This window comes from Mus caroli, unplaced genomic scaffold (assembly GCF_978045245.1).
Source record: "Mus caroli unplaced genomic scaffold, Mus_caroli_1 scaffold_7, whole genome shotgun sequence".
Classification (NCBI taxonomy): domain Eukaryota; kingdom Metazoa; phylum Chordata; class Mammalia; order Rodentia; family Muridae; genus Mus; species Mus caroli.
The window spans coordinates 124,881,282-124,895,723 of NW_028227262.1; the positions used below are offsets into that span (position 1 = coordinate 124,881,282).

A 14,442-nucleotide genomic window follows, 5' to 3' on the forward strand; every position below is an offset into this window, starting at 1 on the left:
GCTATTAGATGAACAGTGATATTTCTGCCATCAGATGACAGGGACTGCAGATTTTGAGAAAGCCCAGGTGGTAAGGGAACACATTCACTATCATTGCCATCCTCGACTGGAACAAAATGTTTCAAAGTTAACGCACTGATCTTCCCAGCACATCTGAATGATAATGCTTCATAAATACCATAAGGCAGGCAGGGGATTGATGCAATAAGCATTTTCAGGTATAGAAATTAAACTTGACAATCAGGAATGAAAAGAAAATTAGAATACTTTATAAAACTAAATACTGAAAATATATTAAATCGCATACAAAAATAGAATTATCATTTTAAACTTGAGCTATCTGTAAAAAAGTTATAAAAATTTTTCAACATGAATTAACTAAAAAACATAGTTCTACATGTAAACTAATAGACTTGAGGCATTCCATTTTTTAAAAAAGTTTTTATCTTCATATTTATTTGATCATGTTGAAAGTAATGACAAACTACTGAAAGTACATTAATTTTCTAGTGATTTTATTTTATTCAGTCTTCATTCTCTTTAAACCAAAACTAATCTCTAAGTAGCCTTGCTTGTAATCAGTCTTTGGTAGAAGAATATATCATTTCTCTTTGAAACTCAAAAATAGAATTTTGATTATAAAAAATGAATTACTTTTGTAAAACAGAATCCCATTCATAATCCCAAATTACTGAGGCCTGCAAAAATAATAATAATACATCAAATGCTGTGGGTAGAGAAAACTAAGGAGTACTGACTAGTATCTTCCATGGAAAAACAAAAATATCTTGTGGCAGATGGTACAGCACATGACCAAGTGTTGTCATAAACAGAAGGCTTTTGCCAGGTAGGAGGTAGAAGGCTGGGTTGGGTTCTACCTTGGCTTTTATACAAACATTGTCACCGATGCACACATTCACGTCTTGTACATTACTTATATCAGATGTCTCCTTACATGTCATTCTGCTAAAACAGCTGCATTTAAAATGTTCAGAAAAGTATTCCAAGTCTCCAACCCTGGGGTTGCCAAGAACTTCGTACTTTCCAGTTTTCGTTAATATAATATCAAAATGACTTGGGTTCAAGTGAAGATATACATCTGAACTTTCTTTTCTTCTTGAACACATGCCTTTCTCATTACAAAGTGTTTGGCTGCACATTTTGGCTGCTAGGGTGACATTGACTATGTATGGATTCAGGGTCGTCTGCATGTATTTATGTAGGATTGGGCAACCTGCCTGTAAAATAATAAGACAGTCAGCATAATAAGGCACAAGTTCTTATATGAACAGCTATACTATAGTAAGTCTTAAGGATGAATGAAACATTGGGTCTAACAAGTGGTAGGAAATACTTCACTTTAACAAGCAACAATTTTGTAATGTGTAAGTTTATCAGGCTACTGGAGAATTTTTTAGTTAAGGCTTAACTTATCCTAGCCTTAATTTTCTGCAATAATTCATAAATTAATCAAAAGAATGAAGTGTTATAGTTGTTAAGACTATGGGCTTTGAGGTTAACTTGCCCAATAATAGTTCCCCCTTCATTAATGGCCATGTCTACCAACCAAGGATATCTCACAACCTTTCTTTTTTTTAAATGTTTTTGTTTATTTTTTACACTCCTGATTTTACTTCCCGCCCACCCACCCACCTACCCTCTGACTGTTCCACATCCCATACCTCCTCTCTGCCCACTTGTCCCCATGAGGATGTTCCCAGCCCCTACCCCTCACTACCCATCCTTCCTGACCTCTAAACTCCCTGGGGTCTCCAGTCTCTTGAGGGTTGGGTGCATCATCTCACAACCTTTCTAAATCTTAGTTTATTATCTGGATCACTTCAGGAAAATTGGTTATTTGGTTATGCTTCAGTTCCATCTCTTTTAAATTAGTGACGATTTTGAAGCCTGTCTCATAGAGTCATTGTGAAGATAAATGACAAATGGGCATGGTATCTACCATTTCTTCAGTTAACTCTCAATCATAAAAAGGTGAAGCAAAATCTCTTGTTTGTTAGATGAGTTTATATATCATTAAATATGGCTCCAAAGCTGATGCCTCAAATGATTCCTAGTCAAACGTTTATAATGACAGTTCTTTGACAAAGTGTGGATTACAGTGAGGAGAAGCAGAAGTAATCCATCTTCACAGTACCATGTTCTAGAACTTGGAAATTAGCCTTTAAAATAGATAGAAGACAGTCATAGTCCCTCATGATGAACAGTTCTAGTGAATGGGCTGAGTTTGGTAGCACATTTGGAAAAAAAAGAGAGCGAATACTGGCAGCTCTGGTTTGAATATACACTATTTGATATTCTCCTTGCATTGACATTCTCTATTGTTGAGTCAGTAATTGCCTGGCAAATATATCTGCCCTCTAGTCCCTAGAGCATAGATTATAGATATAGATATAGATATAGATATAGATATAGATATAGATATAGATATAGATATAGATATAGATATAGATATAGATATAGATATAGATATAGATATAGATATAGAGGTGTGTGTGTGTGTGTTAGTGTCACACTCCAGTAATACTAAGAGAATACAAAGGATCAGGTGTTCAAGATCAGCCTCAGCAACACAGCAAATAATGGCCAACCAACATATGCTACATAAGACGGAAAACATATATACAAGTAACATTATATAGACTGAGTGGGTGATATTTAGGAATATATATGTATAGAGACATGTATGTAGTAACAATTAATGGAAAAATAGGTCATTAATATTAAGGAATGGGAAGGAGTATTTGGGAGGGTTTACAGGGAGGAAAGGGAAGGTAGAAATAAAATTATAATCTAAAAAAATCTATATAGATTCTTTCTAAATTTATATAGTACAATCTAAAATAAATAAGTAAATAAAAATAATATGAATCTACTAACACTGTAACAGAAGATCCAGAACCTTAAGAAGTCCAAGACATCTAGAAGATAGAAATGATCCTCAGAAACTATCAGTCAAGTGAACAGAGAGACAAGAGTTAAACAAAAAGCAGACTAGAGAAGATGATTTGATGATAGTTTTATATGTACATTATGGAAAGATTTATACTTTCAATCTAAAAAAACACTATATAATTGAACGTTCAGTGGTCACCTTCATGTTATCCATCAATTGCACTAAATGCAGAGTTGGGAACGGAACACACTACTATTATACAGTGTGAGCATGTAAAGTGAGTAGCATCTATTCTAGAGTGTTCCACCTGTGCAGATACAACAGATATATACAGCCTCAGGCATGGAGGTTCACAGGAAGTGAAATAGCTGGCTTATTTTGAGCATTATTTCTTTGGAGTTTTAACACAATGTATCTTATTGTGTGTTTTTATTCTTTAATTTTAATAATGATGGTATTTTACAAGTGACTAACAGAACTCCTGAATATTAAAAAAAAATCAACTTTTATAAGGTAGGGCTGATAAGGCTGGCTTTTTCTCACTATGAGAAGACAAGTACATTTCTACTTCATAATAAAAGATGCAACACAACCTGACTGAGCAGATTCTGCGCATCTACTGTTTGCCCACCACTGTACTTAATATAGTACTTAATACTTAACAGAGTACTTAACAGAGTACTTTTCTAAATACGATCTCCAAAAACTTTAAGTATAAAATTATTTTTATCTACTTCCAACCAATTTGACTTACCGCACGTTGTGCTAAACTCATAGCATCCCATATTATAATTCCAGAGGTACCAAGAGCAACAATTTCACCAATTGTATTCACAAGGTCATCCTGGCAGAGGAGATAGAGTTAGCAGGAAATAATACGTGGAAGCGTTTACACAAGACAACACCAACAAAGCAAGCACGCTAACCCATCAATAATAGTTTAAATATTTTTACACTCCTTAAATCTTTTTTTACTTTTTTTTTTTTTGCTTATTCATTTACATCCCGCTGACTGCCCCCTCCTTGTCACCCCTTCCCACAATCCTTCTCCATTGCCCCTTCACCTTATCCTCTGAGCAGGTGTGGGCCCCCTGGGTCTACACACACACACACACACACACACACACACACAAACACCCTAGTACTTCAAGTCTCTGTGAGGCTAGGTGCTTCCTCTCCACTGAGGTCAGATAAGGCAGCCCAGCTAGAAGAACTTATCTCATGTACAGGCAACAGCTTTTGGGACAGCCCCTGTTCCAGTTGTTCGGGACCCACATGAAGACCAAGCTGCACATCTACTACATATATGTGGGGAGGCCTAGGTCCAGCCCTGTATGTTCTTTGGTTCGTGGATCAGACTCTTTGGGCATTCCTTTACTATTACAAAAGAGGCTATTATAATTACTTCTGCTGGCAATATCCATAAAATAAAAATAAAACGGTTAAAATATTGTCAGCATTTTATGGTTCTCCATGGCCGCTAACAGGTCACATAATTACAATAAGCACTAAAAGTGTAGTAATTCTATCTGTTTGGGAGAATATAGAACAAGCCCTGTTTACATTCTTTTTTGAGACAGGGTTTCTCTGTATAGCCTTGGCTGTCCTGGAACTCACTTTGTAGATCAGGCTGGCCTCGAACTCAGAAATCCGCCTGCCTCTGCCTCCCGAGTGCTGGGATTAAAGGCGTGCGCCACCACGCCCGGCTTTCCCTGTTTACATTCTTAAGTGATATATAAAGCTAAATTCATGTCCTTTAAAAACATTAATTTCCAGTAAACTGTATTTATGGATACTAGGTCAGAGATGCTCGTTTACCTCTAGAAGGTATTCAGAGGTACGATCAGTAAAAACAAGACGGATATAGACAAAAATCGGGACTGGATCCGATGCATCCCCAACCTTGGACACTCTGATAGCTTCCACAACTCGGTAGCGGACATAGAGGGTAGCTTGTCGATTGGACTTCAAGTCTCTCTTCAAATAGACAGATGGGTAAAGGCCAGTGCTTGCTTTCCATAGCCAGTTAAGATTATCATTTCTTTTCTTTTCCACATCAGGGCACTGCCCATCATATTTAGGGTCTTGAAACTTGTTGTTATAACAATCAGGAAATAGATAAAAACCCCATAGCTGGTTTGGTCGAAGGAATTTCCCCAGGTGTAAAGTTCCTTCCATAAACTTCCTTCCTGCCTCTTCAAATTGTTGTATGGCTTTCTGGGTGGCTTCCGTGATACTAAGTCCTGGATTAGTTGATTGGACAAATTCAATAGACTTATTCCTGTAGTTATCCTTAGGTTTCCAGTTTCTCAACCAGGTGGGCCTCCATTCTTCCCAGTCAATGATAGCTAAGCCCAATTTGTTTTCTGGAATGTAATGCTCTATGTCAGTCTTAGCTTTGAGCAAATGAGCTTGATAATCGCCCTTCTGAGGTATTCCTCCATAATGTTCTGCTTGGTTTGCATCAATGTGAGGATACAAACCAAGTCGATCAACATAAAATAATGTGACAGGCTGCCCTGTGGCAGTTTTCCGGGGGCTTCCAATTAAAGAGAAGAAGCTCAGGTCTATTGGATCATCAACATTTCCTACACAACGTTCAGTTGGGACATTCCAAATCCAAAGGAAAGTTGTATTTGATAAAATTGGTGCTGCCCTATAGTCCACAGTCAAGGAGCATGGAATCAAAAGGAAGATTAACACTGTTTGGAATGTGCCCCCAGATTCAACAAAGCTCTCCCAAAAGAGGTCCTTAAATCTCAACTCTCCCATCACAGAGAGAAATTACTAAGTAAGCACTTATTTCTTCTTACACACTCTGGTCTGTCCAGTATTTGATGCAAAAGATTAGAAAGATTGTGACAAGAGGCCACCTAGGGAGATGAATGTATGGTGACTGATTTACACTGAAGATTCTTCTTCCTGTGTTACATTTCAGGAATACCTTGGAGCAAGTTAAATCATCCAGAACTGAAAAGAGACAAATTTACTGTAGTCACAATGAGAGGTTTACCAATTCTAATTTCATGCAAGGAGTTTAAATTAATTTCAAAAGACAGGAGACTTTATTTGAAGTATTTAAAGCAATAAGTTTTTTCCCTTGTGTTGATAAAACTCTGTAACCATCAACACTTAGTTCATCTTCCAACATCAGTCCTCACCCCACAGAAAACTGAATGTAATTATTTTTCTTACTTCATTCCCAGATATATAGGGTCCTGTATCTATCAGTATTTTAGAAAATACCAGTTAGAGGAATACAAATTTGTATTTACTGGTTCTGAAAATCTGCTCTGTCATGATCTGCCAATTTTTGAAAACAACCTGTCTCAGAATTTGAAAAAAAATCCATATTTTTTAATTCTTTTATGTGTGTGTATATGAACATGAGGGTGGCATTGGGAAATGAGCTTAAATCCTTGCATATGCTAGGCAAATATTCAATGAGGTAAATTCCCAGTAATTTGTTTGTTTGATTGTTTGTTGACTCATTTATTGGATCATGGTACTGTTAAATTCCCTGGGTGTCCTGGAATTTATAATTCTTGAACCTCAGCCTCCCAAATCCCTGGGATTATTTGTGTACCACCATCGCCACTTCTATTACTTGCTCTCTCTTTCCCACTTCATTATTACTCTTCTGTAGTGGACAGTATGAGAGAAAGGAAAAGTCACTTTTTTCCACAGGTAATGTAATGATTGAATACAAGTTTAATATCCTCTTAGAACACTGCCAAATCAAATCTTACAGAGATTTCACTGTTAAAATTAACAAATGACTATATATCAGTTGACTCTAGCTTTGTGAAGTAAACATATGATAGGAATTCTGATCTTTCAACACTGTTTCAGAAAGCAAGACTACGCTGTCATTCTGATTGATGATATTCTGAAGTGTGACAGCAATGAAATGGCCTGAGGTAAGAATCAGAGATTAAGACAGAAGGAGTTCTGCATTAGTTAAATTGTCCCTTAATCTTGCCAACAAGAGACTATTACTTTGCTTCATCTTAACCTTATCAAAGGTCATATGTTTCATGTGGGCAGACAGTAGGACGATGAAGGAACCTTTTCAACTGCTCAATTAGCCCCTGAACCTGAGAATACTTCTGGATGAATCTAACTAGAAGACCATTACTTACATACATACCTACATGCATACCTATGAAAGTGATAGTAAGTCCTACCCTTTGCACTTTTTCAAAAGTCAGTTATCTACCTGCCAAAATTCAGTTGCATACCTCTTAATGAATATGTGAAAAAAAAAATAAATAGCTGAAGTGGAGCTGAACCCCTGCTCTCATATCACATCCAACACAGAAGACTTCTTTGACTTTAAAGAGTGTGAAGGTTTCTCCTTACCTACAATGAATTCTACAACATTGACTAGGTATTCTCAAATCCAATGTAACTCTGACCTGATCCTCATAGACACAGAGCTCATGAGCTGACAGCTCAGTACAGAAATTCTCTTTCCCATATCAAGAGACCATCATTGAGTCCAGCAGATTTTAATCAGCTGTGTAAACATTAAGTTTCCCACTGCCCTCTCTTTGGGCTTTATTACTTTCCTTAAACACAGAACTTCTGGAGACAGGTTTAGCAGATTGTTGTAATCGATGCTGCAAAGTACAAAAGTAGGGTGATACATAGGATCAATTTGTAAGAGAAGCTAGTTAAAGCTTCATACCTTCCCCAGGTGAACCTCGATCCAGAAATCTTCACAAGATCTATGACCTGAGAATTCCTAAATTCTTTCAAGGTTTTATAGTGACTTTATTACATAGGCATGGAGGAAGCATTGATAATAACTATGTAAAATGAGAATAGACAAAAAATACCTAATAATTGCCTATGAACTGGTGTCAAGGCCTGACACTCCCCTTTACCTCTTGGTGGAACTCATTCCCACCATACTTGGTATGGAACAACACCTTTGGAAAAAAGAGCTATCTTTCTCTATCAAAGAAGGGGAATTCTGGGGATATATGACACATTCAAAAGCAAAATCCAGAAAAATGAAAGTTTCTATGACTTTCAAGAAGGAATAGAAAATTCTGATACCAGGGAAAAATTATGAACCAGGAACAAAAAGTTGAAAAATAACAATTTATGTACAACAATGTCATATTTACATATTAATTTGTTTATACTGAGTATAAGTGAGTGTATATTCAGTATAAACCAGCTTGATAGACAATATTTTTGGAACCAGAAGCATTTGAATTTGAATCCATAAAAAAGCCACTGTAATTAATAATTTACAGGAAGGTTATTTATTGTCTTCAACTTAATCTCTTTAGCAACAAGAAAATAACTCTTACCTAAGTATTCCTTAACTAATAGTTATAATACCTGTACTGTACTAAGCAGTTGAATTTTCTAGGAAGAATCAAGAAACATATAGTTGGACTTAATTCTCAAAGTCAGCTTACCCAGACTTTTCAACTTTGCTGCATTTTACAGATGTTTTCACTTACATCTTGAACTACAAAATATGGATTATACAGCTGAGCAATGGTGGCACATACCTTTAATCTCAGCACTTGAGATCCAGAGGCAGGCAGACCTCTCAGAGTTCAAGGCCAGTCTTGTTAACAGAGCAAGTTCTAAGACAGCAAGGGCTACACACAGAGAAACCCTGTCTTGAAAAACCAAACTCTATTATATATATAATATGTATATATATAATATATACATTATATATATAATAACTTTATATATATTATACTGGGGTCTGGAGAGGACTCAACAGTTGAGCACTAACTGTTCTTCCAGAAGTCCTGAGTCTAATTCCCAGAACCATCTGTAATGAGATCTGATGACCTCTTCTGTTGTGTCAAAGATGACAGTGTACTCATATACATAAAATAAATACATGTTTTAAAAATATGTGTGTATGTGTATATATAAACTAAATATATAAAATACATAAATATATAAAATATATAAAAACCAAGTTATATATAATCATATATATTATATAGATAACCATGTGTATATGGATTATAAAGAACTATATGCATAGGTTTATATATATTATGTGTATATATACATATATTATGTATTATATATATGCATATATGATATATATGAACTTTAAAGAATTATATCTATGGATTATATATAATCCATGCATATATAGGTATATGGATTATAAAGAACTATGTGTATAGGTCCCTTATATTATAAGAATGTATATAAACCTCTTGGGGTAATGGCTATGAAGAAATTCATAATACAATACCCTAAAACAAAATGATGTGGCATTTTAAGCTAATGAGAATTGATCAAATGCATATGATAGGAGCTTTGTGATCTATCCCAGAGCAAAATATCATAAAGGGGCTCTCCTCTTTGTACTAAGAACATGTCTCAGAAGTGGAAACTGGGTGGCTGTTAAAGAGAATCAGTGCTGACAAATGTGCTTCATTTCCTATATTGTCAGCTAGTTTCTACTATGTCTTCTGGTCATTTGACACACATTCCTCCCTCTAGAAATGTTTGCTGGTCTCATTTGTTCTTCATAATTATTCTTTCTTTAAAAGAAAAGGATCGGGCTGGTGAGATGGCTCAGTGGGTAAGAGCACCCGACTGCTCTTCCGAAGGTCCAGAGTTCAAATCCCAGCAACCACATGGTGGCTCACAACCATCCGCAACGAGATCTGGCGCCCTCTTCTGGAATGTCTGAAGACAGCTACAGTGTACTTACATATAATAAATAAATAAATCTTTAAAAAAAAAAAAAAAAGAAAAGGATCTTGGTTGTAGATATTTCTTTAGATCAGTGTTTCTTAACCATTCTAGCAAACTTCTATCTCAAAAAAAAAATAAATAAACCATTACAATTCTTAATAGTAGCAAACTTATAGTTATAAAGTAGCAACAAAAATAATTTCATGATTGCGGGTCCCCAAAACATGAGGAACTGAATTAAAGGGTTGTAGCATTACAAAGGATGCAAACCACAGCTTTACAGGGTTTTTTTTCCTATAAAGTTTTCTATGGATGTGGAAAAAATACTGAGTAATATTTTGCCTTGCTTCCATTTACCTGTCAGTTCAAGTTATCATGATCCACAGACACAGAATTTCAGAGATAAGATAAAGCTTCTTTCTTTTGCTTTGGCTCTAACAAAATGAGTTACTATTGCCTAGGGTGGACTGCTTACTCCATAAGTTACAGGTAACATTTGGAGACACAGAGTCAGCAGAAGGCAAGATGTTTTACTACATCAGCCTCCCGGTGCTCTGCCTGTAGAGTATGGACAGTTAAAGCAATGCTGTGACTGGAGCATGCTGACCTGCTGAAGTGGAGCCCTCGACTCTTGTTCTATCTCATCTGGACTTTTAGAGTCTGTCATGCTGGTATTGGTACCTAGAGACCTATGCCTTTCTAATCTCTTCTGACATTTCAATCATACATGGACATAAAATTGTTACGATGTTTCAAACCATGGTAGGCTAAGGCATGAAAGTCAATTGGTTCTATCCTAGCATCTTTGAATCTTGAGTTCCTGAGTTAAATGGATTTTAAAGGAGCTTAAATGGATACTTTGACACTACCACTTGCAAGTTATGACAACTGTAACACAGTAGGGGCATCAGTGAGAAAATATACCTTCCACTGAGTGACAATTCTTTCATCACTCTCACCTAAAGAAAAAAAAAAGAGAGAAAGAGAAAATCAAGAAGTTTATAAAAAGCATGTATACTGTTACCTTGCTGGAAACTTAAAATACCTGCCTACCATCTGCATCTCCATCATAACAAAAGAAACACTTCTTAATTCATGTGAGCCATGGTCAACCTAAATCTACTTCAGCACTCTTAGAATAAGCCAAGGGGAAAGCCAGAGCAAATTCCAAGATTCTAGAAACAGATGACATCACAAAGTGAACTGAGTCTCCCAAGCTCACAGACCACCCCTTTCCCTCTTCCTTCAATCCTCCCACCCTTTCAGGGGAAACGAAAGTTTCCTGATTCACTCCTTTCCTATGAAGTCTGGCTGATATACTTTTCTCAATCTATTCAGCTTTCAGACATGTGACTCTCCTTTTAACTGTATTGTTCTCTGAATTAATCACAAAAACCATACAACCCAAACCCTTGCCATATTAACAAATCCTTGCAGTAATTGCAGCATGTAGGTAGCATGAAACATTATGTCATTAGCTTTCATCCCTGCAATTCTACTAGATACTCACAGTGAACATCTAGTAGAACTACTGTGAAAATGGTTTGATTAAAACTGGATAGCATTTGTGACGAGAGAGTAGCATCCTGCTACCTTTCCTCCTGTTGAAACTTCATGCCTAGGGAAATCTCCAGTGAAACACAAGTCTGTTTCCTGTTCAGAAGATGACAGTGAAAGATTCTTATTTGCTTTTAAGGAAAATAGACTTGGCTTTTCTATTTTCATTATGCAGGACAATAATGTAATTAAAACCCTATGATTGGTTTTACAGGCTGTATTTCAAATTCTTAAGACCCAAGTTGTTCTGAAGTGTATGCATTATGTTTCTGCTAAATACACAGATACATCAGACAACTCACATAACATGGAATAACTTAGCTCTCCCCCTGACTAGGCTGCCTAACTCTAAAATACATACATTAAAAGATCAAAGCTCTGGAGTTGGCCAGAGTGGTAGCTCACCTTACTTGTTTTTCTTCTATTAATCTGCCTTATTTCAATTCATTTCCTAGAGTTAGAACCTAAAAAGGGTATAAAAAAATACTTATTCTCCTCTCTTATATCTGACACATGGAAAGTGCTGAATAAGTCTAATAAACAATAATAATAATAAATATAATAAAACAATAAATCATTATATTGTTAGTAAGAATGTCCCTTGCCCCCACCATCATCTATATATAATACAGTACCATGAATGAAAAATAAAACTTCTTCTGTATGACAAAGGACACTGTCATTCTCACAAAGCAGCAGGACACAGAATGGGAAAAGATCTTTACCAATTACACATCTGGTAGAGGACCCCTGCCTTGCTCAACCTTCATCAGAGAAGCCTCTTATAATAGATGGGAAGACCCACAACTGGACTGTATGCTGAGAATAAGAGACTTTGAAACACCCAGTCTTAAATGAGATATCTCCATCAACAATCCCTCCCCTCAAGGGTCAAGGAGCTATGTGTAAGAGGAAATGCAAAGACTTTAAGAGCCAGAGGGGATGAATGACTCCAAGGAAATAGAATCTTCCAGATACAACAGGATGGACAAACATATGAATTTATAAAGACTATGACAGCATGCATAGGGCCTGTACATGTTCAAGCCAGACAGGGTCCAAGTACTCAGAGAGAGAAGCAGAAATGGCTCCCACACCTAACTGAGAAGCTATCTATCTCCAATTAACACTAGCAAAGGAAAGCTTAGTTTTCTCCAATGGAGTCTCACTAGGTATATTAAACACACTTAAGGGTAAGCCCCTTACCCAGCAATAAATGGCCAACACTTAACAAACTCAGTACAATTTTTGTAGGCTTTGAGTCTCAAATTACCTTGTTTGGACATTTTTTTATATTATTGGTCTTTTGCTTGTATACTTTGGTTTCAGTTTTAGTGGTCTCTGGTGTTTTGTTTTGTTTTGTTTCTTTAAGTGTAGGTGTGTGTTTCTGTTGTTGTTTTTGTTGTTGGTGGTGGTGGTTGTTGTTGTTAGTTTGAAGGTTTTTTGCTCTTCTGTTTTTTTAAAGAGAGAAAAAAAGAAAGGGTATGAAGTTAGGTATATGAGAAAGATCTGGGAGGAGTTGGAGGGAGAGAAGTGTGAACAGAATATATTATGTAAAAAGAACTGTTTTTAATAAAAAGTAAATAAATATAGTTAAATAAAATTAATTTTAAAAAAGTAAAACTTCCTCAAGGAGGTTTTAAAAGTTAACCTTTTAACTTAATCCATTAAGAATTTGTTTGGGGGAGTTGGACTGAACCATTTTGCCCGACGAAAGGGTATGCTCAGACTACAGAAGAGGCTTGGCTCTAATGTCCTCCACTGCGGAAAAAAGAAGGTCTGGTTGGATCCCAATGAAACCAATGAAATCGCCAATGCCAACTCCCGTCAGCAGATTAGGAAGCTGATCAAAGATGGGCTGATCATCCGCAAGCCTGTGACTGTCCATTCCCGGGCTCCTTGCCATAAAAACACCCTGGCCCGAAGGAAGGGCAGGCATATGGGCATAGGGAAGAGGAAGGGCAGGCATATGGGCATAGGGAAGAGGAAGGGCACTGCCAATGCTCAGATGCCCAAGAAGGTGACCTGGATGAGAAGGCTGAGGATCCTGCGCCGGCTTCTCAGGAGATACCGGGAATCCAAGAAGATTGACCGCCATATGTGCCACAGCCTGTACCTGAAGGTCAAAGGGAATGTGTTCAAAAACAAGCGGATCTTCATGGAGCACATCCACAAGCTGAAGGCAGACAAGGCCCGCAAGAAGTTCCTGGCTGACCAGGCTGAGGCTCGCAAGTCTAAGACCAAGGAAGCACGAAAGCGCCAGGAGGAGCGCCTCCAGGCCAAGAAGGAAGAGATCACCAAGACTCTGTCCAAGGACGAGGAGACCAAGAAATAAAGCTTCCCTCGTGTCTGTGCATAGTGGCCTGGCTGTGGCCTCATGTGGATCAGTCTTTAAAAGAAAACAAGCCTTTGTCCGTTAAAAAAAAAAAAAGAATTTGTTTTGATGGACATTAACAACTTCAGGAAATGTATGCCACAAGAGAATAGATCTGATGAGGCTGAGCCCTAGTTACGATTCTCAGAACCAAACTCTGTGATCCTCAGGGGCAACCTGCATCAGGAAGACTCCACAGATCAGGACTTGCTCAACCCATCAGACTGACTCAACCTTTGAATGTGTCGCATTCATTTGACTACTTGGCAACTTTGAGAGGGAACCTCTTCAAGGTTGGGCTTTAAGTTGTCTTCCCTTGACCTAATTGAAATGGTCTTCTGTTCTTTAAGATGTAACTTTAAAAAAAAAAGTCTGTTCTTTTTACATGGATTGATAGAATAAGTAAATTCAAATAATAGTAGCAAAGTATTTTTGATGCAGAATCCAGACAATTTTTATAATGTTGGGTATTTATACATTAGCCTAACCAAACAAGGGCACGGTATGATACAGATTGTCCAAATTACAATATTTTGAGTCACCTGGTAAAGAGATCTCTGTGCTTGTTTGGGAGGGAGTTTCTAGAGTGGGCTAGCAGGTAGAAAGACCTCCAGTAGATGTGAATGGCACCGTTTTGTGGGGCAGAATTGGAGCCTGAGTAGAGAACAGTCTGCACAGTGGTGTCCATTGCTCTGCTTTCCTCATGCAGACCCAGTATCTCAGGATGCGCATGTTGCTTCCCACTGCCATGCCTTCCCCCACAATGGACTCTACTGTCAGACTGTAAAGCAAAGGCATCCTTCTCAAGTTGCACATGTCAGAGGTTTGATCACAGAAATAATTAAAGGAACTAGTACACTAGTACATAAAACTAGTACCAAGAATTAGGGCACTGTTGCTT

General features: G+C 37.2%; 1 protein-coding gene and 1 pseudogene across 1 annotated transcript; one reads left to right on the forward strand and one right to left on the reverse strand.

The window, feature by feature from the left end:
• Nucleotides 1-650: 650 nt before the first annotated feature.
• LOC110296479 (hyaluronidase PH-20) lies at nucleotides 651-10,727 on the reverse strand. The gene is made up of 4 exons (XM_021165182.2): nucleotides 10,635-10,727; nucleotides 4,733-5,884; nucleotides 3,669-3,758; nucleotides 651-1,238 (listed from the first exon to the last, which is right to left on the reverse strand). Exons 2-4 carry the CDS (start codon nucleotides 5,684-5,686, stop codon nucleotides 744-746), a joined length of 1,539 nt encoding a protein of 512 aa, XP_021020841.1. The 5' UTR covers nucleotides 5,687-5,884; nucleotides 10,635-10,727; the 3' UTR covers nucleotides 651-743.
• A 2,160-nt stretch (nucleotides 10,728-12,887) lies between these two features.
• LOC110296800 (large ribosomal subunit protein eL19 pseudogene) lies at nucleotides 12,888-13,557 on the forward strand (annotated as a pseudogene).
• Nucleotides 13,558-14,442: the final 885 nt, after the last annotated feature.

Excerpts from the sequence above, each read along its gene's own strand:
- LOC110296479 (XM_021165182.2), bottom strand. The coding sequence starts at position 5,686 with ATGGGAGAGTTGAGATTTAAGGACCTCTTTTGGGAGAGCTTTGTTGAA. Across the intron at positions 3,759-4,732 it reads CCTCTGAATACCTTCTAGAG|GATGACCTTGTGAATACAAT; the intron begins GTAAACGAGCAT and ends CTCCTCTGCCAG. Across the intron at positions 1,239-3,668 it reads TGAGTTTAGCACAACGTGCG|GCAGGTTGCCCAATCCTACA; the intron begins GTAAGTCAAATT and ends ATTATTTTACAG.